The following is a 22574-nucleotide window of genomic DNA, read 5'->3' as shown; positions in this document are numbered from 1 at the left end:
AAGACTGCATTGGATTTCTTGGAAGTAGAGTTGTAGTTGGTTGTGAGCTTCTGTATGAGAGCTGGGAATTGAACATAGATCCTGTGGTATTGTTATTATTAAGATGCTTTATGCATTGGATTTTCATGTAGTTCAGACAACAGAGAAAGTACCGATTTTTAATTGTAAATTTGATTAAGGTTATTGAAGCATTGTTATCAACAGTAGCAGTATTGCCTTTTTAGATAGTTTCCCTTGGGTGAGTCCTCCTTTCTAAGTAAATACATTTATGCCAAGCAGGGTTGGGAAACTAGTTGCCACACTGTAACTGCCAGGAGGGTTGCTTTTCTGCCCATATCACTTTGACTTTAGACCTAGGCCAAATTTTGTTTTTCAATAATGTAATTACTTGGGGGAACAAAAAAAAGCTCAAGAGATGATTTAGTGGCTAAGAACAAGTACTGTTTTTCCAGAGGAAGTATGTTCAGTTCCCATCACCTGTGTAGCTTAGAACTACTTATAACCCAGCACTAAGAGATCCAAGGTTATCTTCTGGTTTTCTTGAGTACCCATATAAGCATGGCATACACAGAGACACAAACATACGCATAAATATAAGTAAATAAATGGTAAAAGAGATAAAGTGATTTTCTCTGTAAAGTTGTTACTTTTTAATTTAAGTCAACATGGATCATGTTTATGGGTTCCCCATTTAGATTTGAAACTAACTGTAGACAAGTTGAAAAGTTTTGTTTTTTTCCCCCCCTTGCAGGTGCATTCCAGAGAACAATTTTCAAATATCTTTGCTTATATTTGACATTGAGCAGTCAGGGGATTCAGGCATATGAGGAGGTACTGTCACACAAAACAGTGTCTAGTGAAGACGACGAGAAAGAGAGAAAAGGATCGGAAAAAGAAGCTAAAATACCATAGGAAACCATGGTGAGTGATGACTGATTTCTTTCATTTTTCAGTTATAAATGATTATAATGTAAAATTGCAAATGTTAACAATGAGAGTAGAAACCTTAGATAAATATGGTTGCTCTTCTGTTAAAAGATTAGAGGGAACTGGGGATCACATGGTGGTTTACAACCATTTGTAACTCCAGTTCCAAAGCATCCAGTGCCCTCTTACAGTTTCCTTGGCAAAGCACCTATACTCATAAAATTAATAAGAAACAAATCTTAAAAAAGAAATATAACAAAGAGAAGGAATGCTTGTTTATATTTAATAATGAAACTGGCATTAACAAACCACCATAAATAAGTTCAGTAATCTTGAACTTAAAATTAATTAACTTCTACCTGGACTTTTACATGAAATTTGGTATTTTTTTCTCTGAACCTTTTACTGTTTGAACATTAACTGCTTTACAGTGGCTATCAGTTGGTGTTATGTTGACCTAAAATACAGTTATCTTTAGGAGGTGACATTCTTTTTCTTTTTTTTCCCCTCCTCTTTTTGACAGAGATCTATTAGATCTTTTGCCAATGATGATCGCCATGTTATGGTGAAACATTCAACAATCTATCCTTCTCCGGAGGAACTTGAAGCTGTGCAAAATATGGTGTCTACTGTTGAGTGTGCTCTTAAACATGTCTCAGATTGGCTGGATGAAACAAACAAAGGCACAAAACCTGAGGGGGAGACAGAAGTAAAGAAAGATGAAGCTGTGGAAAACTATTCCAAGTGAGTGTCAGGCTTTTGTTAAGCTTTGTCCAGAAAAGCTTATGGATCCTCTGGATTGAGTTGGTGATGTGCTTGCTTTCTTTGAATCTTGTCATATGTGTCAACTCCCCCCCCCCCAGTTAAATTTTATAGGAAAGCAAGGAGTAATGAGTAGCATCAAAAAAAAAAAAAAAAGAAAAGAAAAAGAAAAAAAGGAGATAGTCCTTTCAGGACCTCTTTTGATAGTATACTAATATTTGAGAGGTATATCATTTGCTGTTGGTTCAGCCTCTTAATTCTAAAATAAATAGTGATGAATTTTTTTACTTAAGGAAGTCATGAAAATACTGCTTCTAGCTAGGCACGGTAACACATGCCTTTAGCAGGAGGAAGAAACAAGTGGATCTCTGAGTTCAAGATCAGCCTCCTCTACATAGCTTCAGGACAGCTAAGAGAGACACCATCTCAAAACAAAACACAAAATATTGTTTCTATTAGACATTTGATATCGTGGTATAGGAATAGTACAGGAAAATGTACTAGCAGAATCAACTATTTACCTTGTAAATTCACAGGGCATATCAGCATGTATGTTGCATATTTAGTAATGTATATTTTGTGTATTTGTTATAGTAAGGAAACCAGAGCTTCTAACAGTTACAAGAGAAGTGTTGTGTGGTAGCAATAGTAGTTATACATGAATGAAACCACAGTGCTGCCTGCAATCATACCATGAGATTTTATGTCATGCCAATTTAGAGGCACTGTTTTGAGCAGTGTTACTGTGATTAGAGTAACTCTACCTGCTTTAGAAAATGAAGTATATTTGATTGATTATACAATATTTATATATTTAAAACATTACATTAGGATTGATGAATGGGTGACCGATAATGAAAATTAGTGCAGTCTTTTCCTTCACTTCCTGTAGGCTTTTGTAAGTACTAAGTTTTTCTCAACTTTGATGATTTAAAATGGAACTCATGTTCATTAATGGTATTTTCCAGTGGTTGTATTACTGCATATTGGATCACACTGTATATACTATAGCTTCTGTTCAAGTTATTAATGGTTTCTAGATTTAAATTGAAGTATTTCTGTTGTGTTTTTAAATTTTTTAAAAATTGTAGTTTTACATATATACAGCATGCCCTTCTCTGATCTTTATTATTTCTGAGTATATATTTCTTAGAAGTTTGTACCTTTGGCATCATCTGATTTTTTTTTTTTTCCCCACAAGGTTGCCTGTAATTTTTCTTACATGGTTGAACTCAAGGAGTACAGACTAGATCTGTTTTCATTCTCTGTAAACCAGGGGCCGAAGTGTCTTTCAGGTTTATAGCTGTGTTCCATAGATACATGCATTTGGGCTCCTGGTCCATCATAAGCGCTCCAAAGAGCATAAATATATGAGACTAGGCACTTTTGCACAGCTCCTGTCTGTGCTCTCTTACAGACTGACTCCAAAGTCAAATCAGTGGCAACAGGTCTCAAACTTGATATCATTAGGAGGATAAGGCAATAAAGTAAGGCAATAGAATAAGAACTAATGTATGATGACTGACGCATTCTAATGATTACCTGCATTCTTGGGTCACTTATCTCTGTTTCCACTTGCAATGTCTTAATAGGCTTAAGGTTTATTGAATCTTCAAGATGGTTCAGGCTCTGAGTGGCAACTTGTTTATAACTCCCTGTCTACTTTGCACCACCTTATTTTTTTTTTTTCTCAATTTACCTCACTTTGAATTAACTGCTTCTAAACCACACCCCCTTCTCCCATCTAGCCATCTCCCATCTAGCTATCTAGCCAACTAGCATATTACTTTAAAAAAAAGTTTATTTAGAATGTGTGTTGGGGTGGTTGTAGGGGCTGTGGGAATGTGGCACAGAGACTACTTTTTCCAACAACCCTTCCCCCCTGAGGTCTAGACTGGCTGGCCAGCAATCACCTGGGAATGATTCAGTTTCTGCTTCCTCAGTATTAGTATTATAGGCATGGGCTGCTGTACTCAGCATTTTTTGGGGGTGGGGTGGGGTTGAGGATTTGCCATGTTTGTATGGCAAATACTTTTTACCACTGTGCTATTTCCATTAGTCTTTCTCTCAATTTTTTTCCCCTCAAAATTACAGAAATTTTAAAAGAGCAGTTTGTAAAAGATGTTTTTGGGGTTTCAATATTCTTTGGATTTGTAAGTAATAGAGATGTCATAATGAATTAAAATACCTATAGTGTGAAAAAATGATCAGTGTTCTGTCATTAGGAAAAATTAACTTTAAATGTGTAAGCCTTAAATCTGAGATTCTAACTTGTAGATTTTTGGATGTTTGGGTGTACATCATAGTTTATCCATTTATGTATTCAGGAAGCCAAGTGATGATTAGTTGTAGCTTAGGAACTATGTTATGGAAGTAATAATATAGGTTTTTATTTGTAGGGATCAAGGTGGCCGGACATTGTGTGGTGTAATGAGGATTGGCTTGGTTGCAAAAGGCTTGCTGATTAAAGATGATATGGACCTAGAGCTAGTCTTAATGTGCAAAGACAAACCCACGGAAACCCTGCTAAATACAGTAAAAGATAACCTTCCTATTCAGATTCAGGTAAGTATTGTTTAGCTGCATTTGAGAATTTCTAAAGAGTTCAGAAACACTGACCTTGGTGACTGTTAACAAGATTTGGTAAGTCAGGGATACATTAAAAAAATAATAATAATTTGGCTCGAGTAATCCACTTTTCTGGTGACTTATATTCAAGATATATTTACCAAAATAAGGCCATTAATTTTTAGTCTTAAACCTTTCACGTGTGTCTTGCTGAGATTTTACATCTTCCTACCTTTAGACTGTGTATGTCTCTTACTATTATAAAACTTTTGGAAGAGTTGGTGAAATATGACAAAAAGTTGAAAGATCAAAAAAGGTCCAAAACCAGATAATTTTATAATGATACTTTTAAAAATTGAAGGTTTCGCTAAAATTTTTAGTTTATTAACTAATTTGTGTGTGTGTTTGCAAATGTGAGGCCAGAGGATAACTGTGGGGCCAGTTCTCTCCTTTTCCCTTTATGTGGGTTCTGGGGTCTGAACTCAGCCTGTGAAGCTAGTATGCCAGAACACTTTAACTTACTGGACCTTCTTGCAAGTCATAATTAATTTAAAGTCATCTATTTGCTAAGTGTATGGGAAGTCACTATTCCTGCTTAGTTTCCAAATTAATTTCATATTGGGTTGAGTTTAAAAAGTTTTAATGCTATCATGCTCTTGGGTTCTGGTTACCCTAAATCTAACCTTGCTACCCTCTCAGAAATGTGTGCACCATAGTTTAGGAAGCTGACATTGTCTTTCATTTAAGTTATGTGTTAATTGTAATTAATTGGATTGTAGTTTCTTGGTAAGTTTTCATTTTATGTTGTGTTTCAGTTAGGGTTTTCATTGTTGTAAAGAGATATCATGGCCAAGGCAGTTCTTATAAAGAACATCATTTAATTGGGGCAGGCTTACAGGTTCAGAGGTTCAGTTTATTATTGTCAAGGTGGGAATATTGTCAAGGTAGGAAGTGTGGCAGTGTCTAGCCAGGCATGGTGCTGGTGAAGGAGCTGAGTTCTACATCTTGTTCCGAAGGGAACAAGGAGAAGGCTAACATCCCCAGGAGGCTAAGAGGAAGCTGTCTTTTTAACAGTTCCTCCAACAAAGCCATACTCACCCCTACAAGGCAACAGTACTTTTAATAGTGTCATTCCCTAGGCTAAGCATATTCAAACCACTACAGACTGTCTTCATATCGGTGTTACATATGTCTGCTCACAAGTCTAAATGTTTGAGTTGGTGAATGCTCATTTGACTGTTTATGCTTGCTTTCTTTATTCTTGAAAATGATGTATTTTTAAAAGAAACTTTTATGCGTATGAGTGTTTTCCTGTATGTATTGGAAGCCAGAAGAAGGCATTGGATCTCCTGGAACTGGAATTAAAGATAGTTGTGAATTGACATGTGGGTGCTGGGAACTGAGCCTGGGTCCCCTGGAAGAGCAGCCATTGCTCCTAACCACAGAGCTATCTCTAGGCCTCTTGTTTCTTTTTAAATTTTTATTTCTTCTAAATCAGGCAAGATACCTTAAAAAAAAAAGTGTTTTTGGTTTTGAATAATTTAGGCATGATTTTGTTTCTTTTTAAAAAAACCATTTTATGTATATCAGAGCTATCTTGATGCTCATTTGCATGCCAGAAGAAGGTATCAGATTCCATTACAGATGTTTGTGAGCCAGCAATATGATTGCTGGGAATTGAACTCAGGACCTCTGGAAGAGAAGTCAGTTCTCTTAACTGCTGAGCCATCTCTCCAGCCCTATTTAAATTTTAAAAATAAAGTTAAAAAACAAAATCAGTGTATATTCATTCATTCTGTTACGTATCAGCCATGTATTTTTACCCTATTCACCTATTTGTTCTCTTCTTTTGCTGTTATCTTTTTCTCCTGGTCTCTTCTCTCAAGTAGTTTGCCCTTTGGTCTCAAGTCTTAAAATACACAAATAACCCCTTCTTCAACTATTTATTTATTTGCTTGCTGAGGAACACAAAAGACAACTTGCAAGATTTAGTTTTCTAAGGCTGGAATTCAGGTCGTCAGGCGTGGCAGCATCTTTAGTCACTCAGCTATCTAGCCTCCTTGCTGTTGTCCTCCTTTTAAAGCTTAGAGTCTCCAAAGAAAGAATTCTTAAAGGTGTGGGACTGGAGAGCTGGCTGAGTGGTTAAAAACAGTTGCCCCTTTGCAGAAGATCTAGGTTTGGTTTCCAGCACTCACAAGGTGATTGCACAACTATCTGTAACTCCAGTTCCAGGCTATCTGATGCTATCTTTTGGCTTCCATGGGTAATGCAAACATGTGGTAAACTTACATACACTCAGGCAAACCATTCATACACACTAGGTAAAAATAAGTAAAACCTTAAAAAATGAAATGCACATACTATTTGTCTTTGTGAACCTGGCTTGCTTTGCCCTAAATGATGCTCTCTGGTTCCAGCCTTGTTTTTGCAAGCGATATAACTTAAGTACTTCTTGAGTAATATTCTCTTATGTATAACTTAGTTCACAATTAAGGTGTGGGATACTTATAATCTCTGACTTGCTGAGTGCTGGGTTTAAAAATAAGTGCCACCACCACCCATCTGGGATCCTTTCTGTGGCTTTGAAGATACAGCAGATTTGATACAGTTTCTGTCTACAAACTAGTTCTTTCTCTGTGCAGACAGAACTTGATTTCTTCTCAAGTGAGGATCTTTGTTTCTAGGCACCACAGTTTTAGAATGTTACTGTTGATTTAGTAAGTCTTCAAGGGAAAATCCCAAGAGAGACTAAAGATTTTTGCAGCGTATCTCAAGTTTTTTAGGAACTTTAGGTTTTCCTAAGCTAATAAAGACTAAAATGATACAAACATTTTGAGTTCTTTTAAGGGTTAAGCTAGAAGAGATGAAAGAGGCTCGAACATATAGGGCCAGATTGTGAGACATGTATTTCAATTTAAAATAGTTGTTATTTTACATATTTTAAATATTTAAATATTTTTAATATTTTAAATATTTTAAATTGTTGCTTTCCAACAATTTCCAGTATTTGGGTGAAGGTACATTTCACTGGAAAGTGGTAATCTTAATTTTCCAGTGATGTTAAGAATAAGTTATATACATATACATACATTTCCCTCTAAGTGTATATCAAAGCACACATGCATTATCATTGTAATATTTCAAGAAATAATTTTTAGTGTTCACATTTTTCTACTATACTCTACTAGTTTAGTTTGTGTGTGTGTGTGTGTGTGTGTGTGTGTGTGTGTGTGTGTATGTATGTGCATGTAAAATAACAATCTCTAATAAGACCCTTTTTACAAGCTAAATACCTTTTCTGAACACTTACTCTAAGACCAGTTCAGTTATTTACTATCTTAATTGAGGTGGAAATACACATTTTTCGCTCTGTTCTCTTTTTCCAGGTTGGTTTTAGAACTTCTTTGAACAAAGGAAGCAGAGAATGACAAACCCAGTAATCTTTAAAGTTAGTGCTTGAAGTTAGTCTAGACCAAACTCATTATATTTATGACTTTGGATATATCTTAAAATTTGGGGGCTGGAGAGATGGCTCAGTGGTTGAGTCCTTTAAAACCTCAGTAACTTAAAACACCTTAAACAAAGACTGTGACTATATTTTATAATATAAATCCCATTCTATGATTAATAGTGTTCCAGAAAGGCACAATACACTAAGAGCCTATTTTCAGCTTCTCTGAACCAAAATGAAGGTTTTAGAAACTACAGGGTAGGGATGGAGAGATGGCTTGGTGGTTAAGAACACTGACTGCTCTTCCAGAGGTCCTGAGTTCAATTCCCAGCAACCACATGGTGGCTCACAACCATCTGTAATGGGATCTACTGCCCTCTTCTGGTGTGTCTGAAAACAGCTATAGTGTATATATATACATATATGTGTGTGTGTGTGTGTGTATGTGTGTGTGTGCAAGCATTTACATGTGGAGATCAGAGGAGTATTTGGTGTAGTCTTCCTCAAGAACTCTTCATTCACCTTGATTTTTGAGACAGACTCTTGGTGTGATCTGGGGTTCTCTAATTAGGATAGGCAGTCTGGCTGGCCATCAAATCCCTAGGGAATCCATCTGTACCCATTTTTTAGCTCAGGGATTCTAGGCAAGTGTTACTGTGCCTGTTATTATTTGTATTTTATGTTGTGTGCACCATGTATGTGATACCTGAGGAACTAGAAGAGGGTATTAGGTGCCCTGGAACTGGAGTTACTGGTTGTGTGCTACCCTGAGTGCTGGGTTGCTGAACCCTTGTCCTCTACAAGAGCAGCAAGTATTGTTAACCCCTGAGCCAGATCTCTAGACCTGTGTATTGTTTTTTTTTGTTTGTTTGTTTTTTTAATTTTGTAATTATATTTATGTACAGAAAACTTAAGTGTACATTTAACCCAGTTTAGTGGCGAGTTCTTTAGCCTTTGCCTTTTCTAGTTTGGCAATTCGAGCCACAGACTTAGGACCCAGAACATTGCCTCCCCAGTGGTGGTGGATCTCGTCATATCTGTCATTATAATTGGTCTTAATAGCTTCTACCAGCTTAGCCAGAGCAACCTTGTTTTCTGAGTTAACCTGTGTGAAGGCAACAGTGGTGCATGTCTTCCTGTGGACCAGGCGCCCCAGCCTGGCCTTTCCCTTGATGATGCAGTAGGGCACCCCCATCTTTTGACACAGGGCAGGCAGGAAAACCACCGGCTCAATGGGGTCTACATCATGGGCAATCACCACCAGCTGAGCCTTCTTGTTCTCCACCAAGGTGGTGACTGTATTGACTCTTGCTCGGAGGACAGGTGGTCTTTTAGTTGGGATGTCCCCTTTGCCAGCAGCTTTCTTCTCAGCACGGGCCAGTAGCCTTTGCCTCTTCTCTTGCTTTGTCTCTGGCCTGTACTTGTGGGCAAGCTTAAGCGGTTGGGTAGCTGTTTGTCTGTCCGGGGCCTGGGTGAACTGGTTAATGGCAGGAGGTACTTTGAGCTGCTTATAGAGTATGGCTCTTTGCCTCTGCAGCCTGATATAGCGTGGCCATTTGACGAAGCGTGTTAGATCTCTTTTGGGCTGGATGTCCTGCCCAATGCCGAAGTTCTTGGGCTTTTTCTTAAAGGATTGACCACCTTTTTGGCCTCTTGCTTCTTGACGACGGCGGGGGCCCGGGCCACCTTCTTCCCTTTGGGCATCTTGCTCGGCTGGAGGAGAGAGAGCCTGTGTATTGTTTAATGTGAGTGCTGGGATCAAACTCAAGTTTTCTTGCTTGTGTGGTCAGCACTCTATAATAAATTTATCTCTTCATTCTTCTAGTAGATAACTTTAATGTTTTTTTTCCCCCATTGGCAAAATGAATGAGAACAGTTTTTGTTGTTGTTTATTTAGCTTCTGGCTGTTCCATTGATGGCATATTCTTTTCTTTCTTTGACTTTTGTTCAACATTAGTGTAGTGAGTTTTCTTTTTCTTGCTTTTTTTTTTGAAGTATTTAATATTAAAATGGTGTTTTTAAAATAAACGAATGAGTTCTATTAGGGCATACCTTGTATTATTTTCTTCAGCCTAATTTTTGTCAGTTAATACGTATTAAGCTTGATGGTTAAGAAATGCCTTGTGCTCAGTATGGTGGTGCACACCTTTAATTCCTGCACTTGGGAGGCAGAGGCTGGTGGATCTCTGAGTTCAAGGCTAACTTGGTCTACAAAGCAAGTTTCAGGACAGCCAGAGCTGCTACACATAGAAATCTTTTCTTGAATCTGCTCCCACCCCCCGCCCCCAAAAAAAAGAAAAGGAAAAAAAGAGCAAGGAAAAAAGAAGAAAAATTTATTGCATGATTTATCATTGTATATTAAAAAAGGCAATGTAACCAGGTGGTGGCACATGCTTTTTTTTTTTTTTTTTTTTTTTTTTTTAAATCCTAACACTTGGGAGGTAGAGGCAGGCAGATCTCTGAATTTGACGCCAATCTGGTTTACAGAGTAAATTCCAGGGTAGCCAGAACTATACAGAGAAACCCTGTCTCAACAAACAAAAAAAGGAAGAGGAGGAAGGAAGAGGAAAAGGGCGGAGAAGGGAGAAGGGGGAAGCTCTTCGATGTAAATTACTGTGGGTGTTAGTGGGTGTTAGTTTGCTTATTTCATAATGATAAGTCTCAATGGAATGACTGCTGAGATTATTTTAATTATACAAGGCAACTGTTTGTACTCATTCTTTTATGTGACTATAAACGGACAATCTTTTTCATTTATAATTTCTTGGTTTGCATTAGAAATTTATAGTCTGAATTCCTAAGTCCTTGGCAAATAGTTGTTTATAGATTGTTCTGTCAACAGCACTATTATTTCAGAGAGCATTTCAGCTACCAATATTTATGTAATACTTTACTGTAATAATTTCAAGTATACTTATTTACATTTTACTGTAACACTGCTATTCACATTTTACATGAAGCAAAATGGTTTAAAATATTATAATTGTCTGTATGGTTGAGATTATGAGGGATGGAAAATGGATTTGCCTAAGTTGAAAGAGAAATTATCTCCAAAGTAAGGAACTAGTTACAGTTGTGGGCCTTCTATGCTCTTTGGGAAGTGATACTAATTGTTAATGTTCACTAACATAGTGAAAATGTTTTATTTTAGAGATTATAATGTGATTGAGTGTTTTTGAAATCTTGGTGACTTTCAGAAACTAACAGAAGAGAAATACCAAGTGGAACAATGTATAAATGAAGCGTCCATTATAATTCGAAACACGAAAGAGCCAACATTGACTTTGAAGGTGATACTTACTTCCCCTCTAATTAGGGACGAATTGGAGAAGAAGGATGGAGGTACATGTGTGTATATATATACACAAACATACATATCTATGTTTTGTTTGTTAATTTAACTTTTTTTTTTCCAGTACTGTTTTAACTGTGCCTTGGATTTAGGAAGTCACAGACTTAATTTGCTTGTGTAAGCCACCTATGATATTTTAAAGTTATTTTTATGTAGTGTATTTTGCAGTTTTAGATACCGTGTTTATCATGTAGGCTTTTTAAGCTATGCTTTAATTTTTCTACCATTTTGGTGATCTGCTTTCCTTTGTGTAATATAACTTCAAGTCATTGGTGTCAGCTATGCTGTTCTGTTTTACTAGCTTAGTAGTCAGATTTCAGGATTAAAAGTGGTATAAACCGGAATTATTTTCAAAAATTTTTAATTGATTTTGTTGATTTTGAAATTACTCACTTACATGTTATGTTTGACTTCTAATAATTGTATACCCTTGTAAATTGTGATTATAGAGTAAAGGAGAAAAAAATTAGTGAATATATCTTACTCAATAATTTTTAATATATAATATGTAATGTACATATAATACACAATGTGCACACACACACACACACACACACGGTTTTGGTCTTTCGATTTTTTTTTTTTGAATCATTGTCTCACTGCATAGCCCTGGTTGACCTGAACCTCAGCATGTAGCGTTGAATGGCCTCAAACACACATAGATCTGTCTGCCTCTAACTCTTTAGTTCTGGGATTAAAGGTATGGGCCAATCTGCTTGCTTTCAGTAAATTTTTGAGAAACTTTTGACCCTGTTAACAGTTTGAATAAGATATATGTTTAAAAGAATTGATATTGTCCTTCTTATAAATGTAGAATGAGAAATTAACTATTGGTAGTTTTGAGAAGTTGGTGAATATGTGGTGAGCTTCATTTATTTATTTAAAATCTTGTTAACTTGTTTGTACTCTTTGTCCTGTTCAAAGAAACGTACCATGTGATATTTCTTATTGTTTGACTCTTGACCATCTAGCCACTCTTGTCATAATGATTTAGAGACACTATATATGGCCAGTAGGATACTTGCTATTTTTCAACTGTTCGATTTCAGCATATCTCATTGTATATCTCTGAATCATAAGCACCACCACCAAAGTATAAAGAAATATAGATCATTTTTGTGGTTTATTTCAAATTGCTAATAAGGTTAGAAAAAGGTACACATAATTCTGTGATAGATTTTTGACTTTTGGTTTCTAGATATGAAATCAGAGAATCCTGGAATTAAAATAAGATAGATGGTCACCTTTTTAAAAAATGGTTTTGTGTGTATGGGGGTTGTCAAGAGGCTAACTGAAATATGAAACAATATAGTTATCAGGAACCAGATACTTTTTGAGTCATATTTAAAGTACACCCCATCTGTAATTGGGTTTAATGCCTGTACTTTATACCCTTTATACAGATTTCTGAGGTACCTCAGAAGAACTGGTGGTCTCTTAAATGGCCTAATTTTTTTTAACAGCAGATCTATGATTTCTGATTTCTGGTTTATCAAGATAAGTGTTAATTCTGGTAAGCTGTATTGTTCTTGACCCTTATAGTACAAAACCAACCGTTTCTATGTAGATTTGTAATTATAGATGTTAGTAAACATTATTTTTGTTTTGAGAGTTGTTTGTATCTGCGTTTTCCTTTACCTCTTTGAAGGCATCAGGAAAATATAAAGCGTTTTTCTTATGTGGCTTTGTGTAGGATTTTGTTATAGCTCTCAGTGTTGATTCCCTCAGGCTTAGCCTTTTTTTTTTTTCTTTTTTTAAGATTTATTTATTTCATGTGTGTGGGTACACTGTCACTGTCTTCAGACACACCAGAAGAGGGCATTGGCTCCGACTACAGATGGCTCTGAGCCACCATGTGGTTGCTGGGATTTGAACTCAGGACCTCTGGAAGAGCAGTCAGTGCTCTTAACCACTGAGCCATCTCTCCATCCCTAACCTGTGTTTTTAAAACCTTCATTTTGGTTCAGAGAAGCTGAAAATAGGCTCTTAGTGTATTATGCCTTTCTGGAACACTATTAATCATAGAATAGGATTTATATTATAAAATATAGTCACAGTCTTTGTTTACGGTGTTTTAAGTTACTGAGGTATTAAAGGACTTGATGTGCTGATTCTTATCAGCTTGGTGAGATCAAGTGAGACTAAAGAATCAGGTAATGTTTACTTCCATCTTTGGGCAGAAAGATTTTCTTTGCTGCTGTTCTTCATATTCCAGCTGCGATGACCAACTTGGTATTTTACAGTTAATTCATTTTGTCTGATATGGCTTTGTCATAGATGCCTTTTTGTATATATTCCTGTGCAGTTTGGAGCATCTAGATAATGGGTGTGTGCAGTCTGGATTATGCAGTACTTGTTCACTTAGACAGCACTCTTTTTGATGTAATTCTCTGCATCTATCTCTGTGGGATGAAAACAGAAGGCACATTTAGCTTTCAGGGATACCTGGGCACTGAAAGATAGCATCTTCTTGACCCTTCTTTTTTTTTTTCTTTTTTTTTCAAAGTTAACAATGTCTTAGAGCCCTTGTCCTCTACCCTGAGAGTTTTTATTATATTATTGTGGCTTGCTTTTACCATTCCCAAATACATAGTTTACAGTAGATACACAAATCAACTATATTTCTTCCTCTCTTAACTTGCTAAGTGATTTTGGCCAAATCTAAGTGAGAATAGAGGAAAGTTGAGAACAGTCAGAGCCAGAGGACTGGGCTAGGTAAGGTATTAAATTTATCTTTAATATTTTCTGTGTATAAGTGTATGTAACTATTTACTTTAAACCACCATTCATGCTTTAAATTATTGAGCTTACATAAAGAGTATCCCTTTTTAAAAGAATGGTGTCACAAGTAAGAGTTCCCCTATGCTGTAAGTGTTCGCACACTCTAACCCTTTATTAGGGTTAGGGTTGGAGGCCTTATGGAATGACCATTTCCCCAGTACCGTGTTTTTCTTTTTAAAAAAAAAAAAAAGGCATAGAAGAAAAAGCCCAGATCTTCCTGCATAACATGTCTATTCAGTTCTTTATTAGTGTTGTGTGACATTAGGCAGACTTTTTAATTTCAGAATATAGATAGTATAGAAGCAGTTGTTTGCAAGTTTAATGAAAGAACTTAAATGTAGTGAGGTATGCAACTAATTTCAAAGTAGTAAGTGGGCACACTAGATTCAGATTGCCAAACCTTAACACAGCCAAACTATTTATTTATTGTTTGGTTGTGCTTCTTTATATTTTTTTGAGACAAGAACTTACTGAGTAGTTCTGATTGGCCCAGGACTCAGTTTTTTTTTTTTTTTTTTTTTTTTTTTAAGTATACCAGCTTGATACACCAGACTAACCTTGAACTCACAGAGATCCTTCTGCTTAAGCATACTGAGTGCTAGGATTAAAGATCTGTCTTACTACACTTGTCCATATAGCTAAACTTTAAACCACACTTGAAATCCAGTATTATGAGTATATAGGATACATAATGAGTTGGCTTATTCTGTAACTTATGCTCCTTGGAAGGCAGGTATCTTTCTTATTTTTCCCCCTTCTTAACCCCTATATTTTTCTTAAGTACCTAGAATGATACCTGATACGGAACTAGGTTACTAGAAAATATCAAACATGAATCTGCACAGTGAATTTTCAGTCAGCAGAGAAAATGTAGTTCAGTGTATAAAAAAAAAAGAGATTTGCCTCCAGCAGAAAGGGGCATCAAGTTAGAGATAGGGTTGCCATCCCACAGTCAAAATTCTGACCCATAATTTGTTCCTGTCTGAGAGAACTACAGGGAAGAGCCTGAGGAAAAGGGGGCCAGCAACAGGCCCAAAGTGGGATCCGGCTTAAGGAGAGACCCTAAGACCTGACACTATTACTGAGGCTATGTGTGATGGTGTACTTGTTTATTAATACGATCTCAGATTGATTATAAGAAGTAGTGGTCACTGATTTCCTTTGCTAAATGAATTTTTTTTTCCGTTTCCTTGCCCTTTTGCACAGAATTTGGTCACTATGTAAATAATGTGTAATTTTAAAAAGGAGCAACAAAATCATTGCAAAAATTTCTGGGAGTTTTATTATAAGTTTACTCAAATGCTGCTTTCTTTTGGTTGTTACTGATAATTTTTTAAGAATATCCTTTCAAACTGTTTCTTTTTTCCTTTATCCCACTTTACTATTAGAAAGTGTCATGATGAAAGACCCTCCGGACTTATTGGACAGGCAAAAATGCCTAAATGCCTTGGCTTCTCTTCGACATGCCAAATGGTTTCAGGTTGGCGCTTTGTTATTTCTTTACTGTCTATATAACCACGTGTAGATTATATGTGGGCCGCTTTTTACTTAGTGTGATATGTGTTCTATATGAAATGGGAATAGTTTGTAGTTCATTGAATTATTGTCAGAGCAAATATCAGTTATTTTGGATACAGTGCCTAGAGTAGTTTTCATTGTTTTGTGTGTTTGTGTCTGTCGGTCATCTGCCTGCCTGCCTACCTGTCTGCCTGGCTGTCTCGTTGTCTGTTTTTCTTGTGCAGTAGAGGTCAACTTCAGTGTCATTTCTCAGGAGTTAAATACACCTTGCCACTTTTGGGATAGGGTCTCTCACTAGGATCTGCATCTCATCACATAGGCTTGTCTGACTAGTCAGCAAGCCTATGGATCTTCCTATTTTTGCTTTTCCAATACTGAGATTCTAAGTGGCTTATAAAAACATAGGTTCTGAGGGTTGGACTCAAGCCTGCATACTTGCTTGCATAGGAAACACTTTATACACTGGCTGTCTCTCCATGTTGTTTTGTTACCATGTAATTCTTTTTGACTTACTATTCTGAATAGTAGAGGGTGGCTTGTAAAATACATAGAAAAGATGAATGTTAATATATTGCCTGTAATAGGGTTGCCATGAATTTATAAAAGGAACTTTTCTATTTTCCTTTTAGTTAGTTAAAACCCTGCCTTTCTGAACCAATAACTTGCTAGTTTTTATAACTTGATTTTTTTTTTTTTTTTGGCTTAGTTGAATATAAGTAAATGATTTTCTAATTGGTATTTACTCTAAAAAGTTATCTATGATCAGTGTTTCCAATGAGGAATGGATTTCTACAGGGATATTGGAATCATTTTGTTTGTTTTAGGCAAGGGCAAATGGATTAAAATCATGTGTAATTGTCCTCCGCATTCTGCGTGATTTGTGCAACAGAGTACCCACATGGGCACCATTGAAAGGATGGGTAAGTACTTAAATGTGATCAAAAAACAAATATAAAGTCATAGCAGAGGAAATTCTTGTAGTGATATTACTATAACTATATTCTGAGTTAGTTAAGGCAAATGTTGTCTGTCTTTGCCCTAGAAATTATACTCAGTTCTATGAAATCTTTTATGTACATAACTTCTCTTTTGTTTTGTCATTTGTGTTTTAGACCTGGTAATGTATATAAATTTTAAAATCTATATTACTATTATTATCATTATCATCATAATCATCATTGTTTTCTGACTTAAAAAGGTTTTCTACCTTTTAGAAGTAGGTGCTGGTCTTTGAATTCTGTATGGACCATTGATCACTCTTGGATCACTTGCTGCTCATGATAGCCTTTTTGGCTGATCCATTGCCCTCAGTGTGTTCTTTCATTTGTGTGGAGATTATTTGATAAAATGGTGTCTTTGAATTTCTCATGAAATGTAGACACAAATTCTAACATATTAGGCTAAGTGCAATGTTACAATATATACTTTAAAGTATGTTTGCCATTAGGTGCAGTGTTTGCCTGTTACTAATTACTAATTATGGACATAACATATATTGTAACATTGACTTAATTTGGAAATTATGCCTGATTCAGTTAGGACTAGAATTAAAAAATTTAATTTAATAATTTAATGTTTGTAAAGGCTTGTTTATAAAATAATGAACAACTATGAATATTTGTGTAGCATCATGAGTTTGACTTTATCTAATATAGAGATTTGTTTCTTTGTTTATTCTAATTATTGCTCTTGAAGTAGACTGTTTGAATGAACTCTTTTTACAGTTGAGTGTTTCTTAACTTAAGTAAGATTTACATTGATAAATTTGTACCTTGATTATTTATTAGCTATTACAAGTGTGAAAACTTGTTAATTGTAAATTTTTTGACTTTAGTTTTTAAAAAATAGAGTAAAATTATAAGGTTTTTGTCAAATATTTTTAGAAAATATCTAAAAGTACTTGGTTTAAAAATATGATTGGGGGCTGGAGAGTTGACTCAGCTGTTAAAGACTAGGCTCACAGCCAAAAATATAAAAAAATGGTTGGATTAGAGTAGATAATTATGAAGGAAAAGTTAAATGCTCCTTAAATGCTAAATAGTCTACATTTTTTTTGGCTTCTCTTTTAGATAGAATTGTCAGCTCACATTTAACTGGAATCCTTTTAACACTTGGTGCATGTATACTAATTTGTAATTTAATATCTTCTAGCCACTAGAGCTTATTTGTGAAAAGTCTATAGGTACTTGTAATAGACCTTTGGGCGCTGGGGAGGCCTTGAGACGAGTAATGGAGTGTTTGGCATCTGGAATACTACTTCCTGGTAAGGGTTTCAAACTCTAGGCAGAAGAATAAGAAAAATCTCATTTTAGTTAATTTATCAAAGCATATGCTAAATGTTTATTCTCTGCTGAGATTGATGTACTTCTGTTCTTTAGAATTTCGGCAACTAGAGTGTGTTTATGTGTGGAGGAGTGCTGTAAAGCGTTTTCAGTAATGCTAATTTGTGTTTTATATGTACTAACATAAAAGGTACTAATAGAAACTGCTATGGAATTGCTTCACTTGGAAGTCTGAATTTGAAATTGTAAATTCTTCTTTTAAAAATATAAATTTCATTTTAATTGAAGTCCAGTATATAAATATAGAAAAAGTAAATATAAATCCATTTAAAGATCAGGGATGATTCCTCAATCATGTTCTAGATTCTTGGAGTATGACTCAACTTGGTATTAGGTTATTTTTGTATAAAATAAGGATAATCAAGTGCTAAAACTGTGAATGATAGACTGTCCTTAATTGAGCAGACTTTTAATTAATTCTTTAGCCTTTTCCCTTCTCTTTTGTTTGCTATATTCTAAATTCTGTTCTAAATTTTTATTTTTCCTTTCTTTTGCCAAAGGCGGTCCTGGTCTTCATGATCCTTGTGAGCGAGACCCAACAGATGCTCTTAGCTATATGACCACTCAGCAAAAAGAAGATATCACCCATAGCGCACAGGTATGAGACTGGTATATTACTGATTGTTTAGAAAGGTACTATCACTTTCTGAGTATCTTTTCTTGTATGTTTAAATTGTGAAATTCTTTTTCTTGTATGCTTAAATTATGAACATCAATATATAATGAATGACATTTGAGTTAAATGTTCTATAAGTTAGAATGCTTATTGAGATTTGATTAAATATGATGTTTATTTTTTTAGCATGCACTTAGACTATCAGCCTTTGGCCAGATTTATAAAGTGCTGGAGATGGACCCTCTTCCATCTAGTAAGCCTTTTCAGAAGTATTCCTGGTCAGTTACTGATAAAGAAGGTGAGTATGAGAGAGTTTTGTTCTTGTTTTTTTTAATTAGAGTTGATAGTGGTGGTGTGTACTTTGTTTTGGGAACTTAAAGCATTGTTCATCCAAATCACTGCTTTTCTTCTTAACTTAGTTGGCTAGTTGGCTTTTATCCCAGACATTAGTGGCATGAGCTGACTGTCTTATTTATTTGTATTACTGATCAGCTTTCCCCGTGTTGCTAGATTTTGTTACTACATAGACTTAAGGACCATACATTCTTTTTAGGCTTCTGATCTAAGGAGAGGAGATAAATCATAACCTAAGAAGAGACATTATTGCTCCATTGTTCAGGGCATGAGGGGTGACAGAGGTTGTGGTCGTGTTGGGAACTTTGGTTCCAGAGGAGGTCCTGGAAGAGGGCTCAGGCCTTTTGTGCCTCATATTCCTTTTGATTTTTATTTGTGTTAAATGGCTCCCCCTGCCCCCCTCCAACTCCCCTAATCCCCCCTCTACATCCACCTACCCCTGTCAAACTAGCACCTGATGAAACCTTCTTCAGTGAAACCTTGCTCAAGAGGAATCAAGACCTTGCCCTCAATTCTGCTGAGCTTCTATCCTTTCTTTGACAAAAATAAACAATGTGATTGACAATTTGATTGTGGCTCCAGGGACATTTGAAGTGCAAATTGAAGGTAGGATTATATAAAAAGGGGACAATGACTACAGGACACAATGTGGCTGACCTGGTGGTATTGCTAAAGATTCTGCCAACATTGGAAGCTGTTGCTGCCCTTGGGAAACAAAGTTGTGGAAAGCCTAAGGGCACAGGATCCATCAGAAGTCTTGACCATGCAGACTAATGAAACTGGCTTTTAAATTAGCTCTTCTGATGCTACAGTGAAAATTCTCATTTCACAACAGTGCCACCCAGTCTCAAAACTGGATTTGAAACTCCATCTGGACATCAAGGTTTTTGCAGAGCACCTTAGCAGCCATCCGACATGCCCACATGAAGTTCTCATCAGATTGCCAAAGGACTTCTAATTTGTTTTCCTGGCTTTGAGCCTCTCACACTCTGAATCCTTGACCTACTTGGACACCATTCTGTAATGAACAACCCACCTGACAGCCTTTGGCTCTGATTGTTGCATTCAGACGCTGCTTAGAGATTCTGGCTGCAGGACTGTTCATTCCAGGGTCAGTGGGCATCACTGACCCCTTTGAGAGTGGCACCTTCAGGGTACATACAGATATGACCCTAGAATAGCAGGATATGGTCTGATACATAGCTCAGATTCTGGTTTGAATTCTCTCCATGGTGGAGGCTTTAGGAAGATCCTTAGGAGGGGGATGCTGGCTATCTTGCTTCTGAAATATCTGCCTGGGATGGAGTGTTTGCAACACCTTCAAAAAAGGCTTATGAGAATCTGACTAAGAAGAAAAAGGGAGAAGAAGAAAAAGAGGAGAACACAGAAGAACTACCTCAAGGCAAAGAAAAAAGAAAACATGGAGACTTAGGAATTACCTTCCCTTTACTCAATTTTTCCCCAAGGGAAGATGAGCCTAAGCTAGCCATCATGGGGCTTTAGATGGTGGTATTTCTGTGGAATAGGGAGATAGCAGGAAGGAAAACAAACTGTAAAGAATACAGGTTTTTTTTTTTTTTTTTTTTTTTTTTTTTTTTTTTGATGGTGGCCAAGCAGCTAGAAATCTCCCATTTGTGACTGCATATGCCATCTGTCCATCTGTAATGAAGCAGAATGCCGCACATTCCTAATATTTAAACCTAACCACTCCCAACCAGTACTTTTTGTTGAAATGTTATAAACTGTTATTGAGTGTCTGGGGATTTTTTTTTTCCCCTAAGAAAAATGATTAAAGTACTTCCTACTTAAAAAAAGAAAAAGAAAAAGAGGCATCTTTATTACTGGTCAGTATGACGAACTTTCTGAAGTTTGCAGGTTTTTGTAGAAAGAAAGAAAACAAAGGGGATAACAGAAATATATTAGACAATTCATGAACACCTTCCATTTGTGTTTGTCTGCCTGTACTCATTGTTGTGTTATAAAACTTATTGGTTAGATGAAACATACTTGTCTTCTTAGTGTATATAGGGTGACCACAACAGACTAAAGTATGGATACCACCAAAGTCCATCTTGGTGAACCAATGAGTTTTATTGGGGTTACATGTGGTAATGTGGTTGAAGGGTTACTTACAGGAGCAGAGATAACTCAGACAGCTACATCATCAAAGCCCACCCCAGCACATGTGACAACTCATAAAAGTTGGGAACCTGGAGCATACTGCACAGCCTGTAGATAACTCAACAGGTTGGAGAATGTCTTTCTGATTGTCTCAGTTTTTCTAAATTTCTTCCAGGCAGTTAGTTCTTCTTGTCAAAGAGTTTTCTTTATAATTGGGCTCTACTTGCTCTGGAAGGGAAGGGCCCTAGTGAGTCTGGTCAATTTCAGGGAGTTCTTGAAACTATTTTGTTGTTGTTGTCTTCTTAGTCACTTTCCTGTTTAAGGAGTTTTCCTGTGGGATGGAATGCTTTAATCTTGAAGGAGACTGTTAGTTAAACTTATCTACTCTGATTAGGATCTCAATAGAAAAATGGCCAATTTCAGTAGTGTGATTCTAATTATATCACTATTATGTACTAGTTTGAGGCCTTGACAACAATTCTTCTAAGTAGGGTTATTACCATCTTTTTTACTTTATTTAAAGGCTGGTGTCAGGTTAAAATGTCTAACATAGGGCCTGGAATAGAATACATACTCAAATGTGAATTTATATGCCCAATATGTCCTCATTATCCCCCAGAAAACATGTTTTTCTATCTTCCCGTCAGTCATAAGAAGGTCAGGTTATTTATTATTAGCTATTCTTTATCCAAGATGTAGCCTACCTCCTATAATTAATAATATTATAATAATTCTGGCATTGCAAAAATAAATACCTAATGTATTTATTTGGACAACATAGTCTAGTCTTAGTCCACAAGATCAAAATGGTTGCTTGTGGTAGCACATTACTGTAACCCCAGTACTTGCAATGCAAAGGCAAAACTTTAAGAATTTGAAGGCAGCTGCATTTATAGTAACACTTTGTCTCCAAAAACTACAAAATTCAAAGCTGTTCTGTAAAAATAATAAGAGGTTTGAGGGAAAGGACTTCTTTTGTGCCTTTCATGAAAAACAGCTTTCCAGGAGATCCTATGATGTCTCTTGGCTACTGGAATACTCTTTTGTATTTTGTTTTAATTTCTATTATACTACATGTGTACACATAATAAAAAGGAAGTGCTGAGCCTCAGCAACTCTCTTTAAACATAGTCCTAAGCTAAGAAGTATAAAAATCACTACCTTATAATCTAAACTCTTGAGGAAAGAAGTGTTCAGTACAATCTGTAGAAGGCCAATACTTTATTTTATTGTTGGTGAAAGTATTGGAAAAGACTTACATGTTCAGTGTAACACTGGATATTTCTATAATCTGAGTAAATAAAAAAATTAAATATGTTATTTATGATTAATAACAGATTTTATTCAGCTATTTTGTTCACAGTAGTACTCTTCCCCCTAGCAGGTAGTAAAACTATATATCTACTGTTATGCTACTTAGGATTTTTTATTTTAAAATGTAAAGATGTTAATCACAATTTGAGAATTGCATGTTACTCAACTCAAAGCATAAATTAGAACAAGAGAAGCAGTTTCTATCTTAGGTGTCAATTGTTAACTATATGACTAGATGAAACAGTTAACCATTTTCGTGCTTTAGTGAAAGATGATCTCCTTTACAGTTTGATGCTTTTATTACCAGGTCTCATGACATACATTTAAGTTTGTTCCTATAATTTCTTTTTTTCCTTCACATGAAATATTCTTCTTTTAAATAGTTTCAATCATATCCATCCTACTTGAGATCTAGATCTTTCTTCACCTTACTACTCACTTACCCACCCAATTTCACAATTTCTTTCA

At 35.9% G+C, this 22574-nt stretch overlaps 1 protein-coding gene and 2 pseudogenes across 5 annotated transcripts in view; 2 read left to right on the top strand and 1 right to left on the bottom strand.

The window, feature by feature from the left end:
- Window positions 1-22574, top strand: part of STRBP (spermatid perinuclear RNA binding protein) — a 74543-nt gene that overhangs the window by 4052 nt on the left and 47917 nt on the right. For all 3 annotated transcript variants that reach the window (XR_013975304.1, XR_013975305.1, XM_080927249.1), the window contains exons 2-10: window positions 752-921; window positions 1451-1671; window positions 4089-4254; window positions 10906-11050; window positions 15230-15321; window positions 16184-16279; window positions 17511-17622; window positions 18202-18299; window positions 18504-18615. Coding sequence is in view for 1 of the 3 variants with exons in the window: in XM_080927249.1 (XP_080783375.1) it covers window positions 919-921; window positions 1451-1671; window positions 4089-4254; window positions 10906-11050; window positions 15230-15321; window positions 16184-16279; window positions 17511-17622; window positions 18202-18299; window positions 18504-18615 (1045 nt within the window). In the remaining 2 variants the exon portion in view is untranslated. The remainder of the gene's footprint in view (window positions 1-751; window positions 922-1450; window positions 1672-4088; window positions 4255-10905; window positions 11051-15229; window positions 15322-16183; window positions 16280-17510; window positions 17623-18201; window positions 18300-18503; window positions 18616-22574) is intronic.
- Window positions 8631-10571, bottom strand: LOC308428755 (large ribosomal subunit protein eL8-like; annotated as a pseudogene). Its single transcript has 2 exons — window positions 10549-10571; window positions 8631-9437 (listed from the first exon to the last, which is right to left on the bottom strand). The product of its transcript is annotated as a large ribosomal subunit protein eL8-like (transcript).
- LOC308428754 (interleukin enhancer-binding factor 2-like) lies at window positions 18940-20174 on the top strand (annotated as a pseudogene). The gene has a single exon. The product of its transcript is annotated as an interleukin enhancer-binding factor 2-like (transcript).

The sequence above is a fragment of the Micromys minutus genome, assembly GCF_963924665.1.
Source record: "Micromys minutus genome assembly, chromosome: 13".
Lineage (NCBI taxonomy): Eukaryota > Metazoa > Chordata > Mammalia > Rodentia > Muridae > Micromys > Micromys minutus.
The sequence above is the reverse complement of the archived record's forward strand: the minus strand, read 5'-3'. Positions and strand labels throughout refer to the sequence as shown.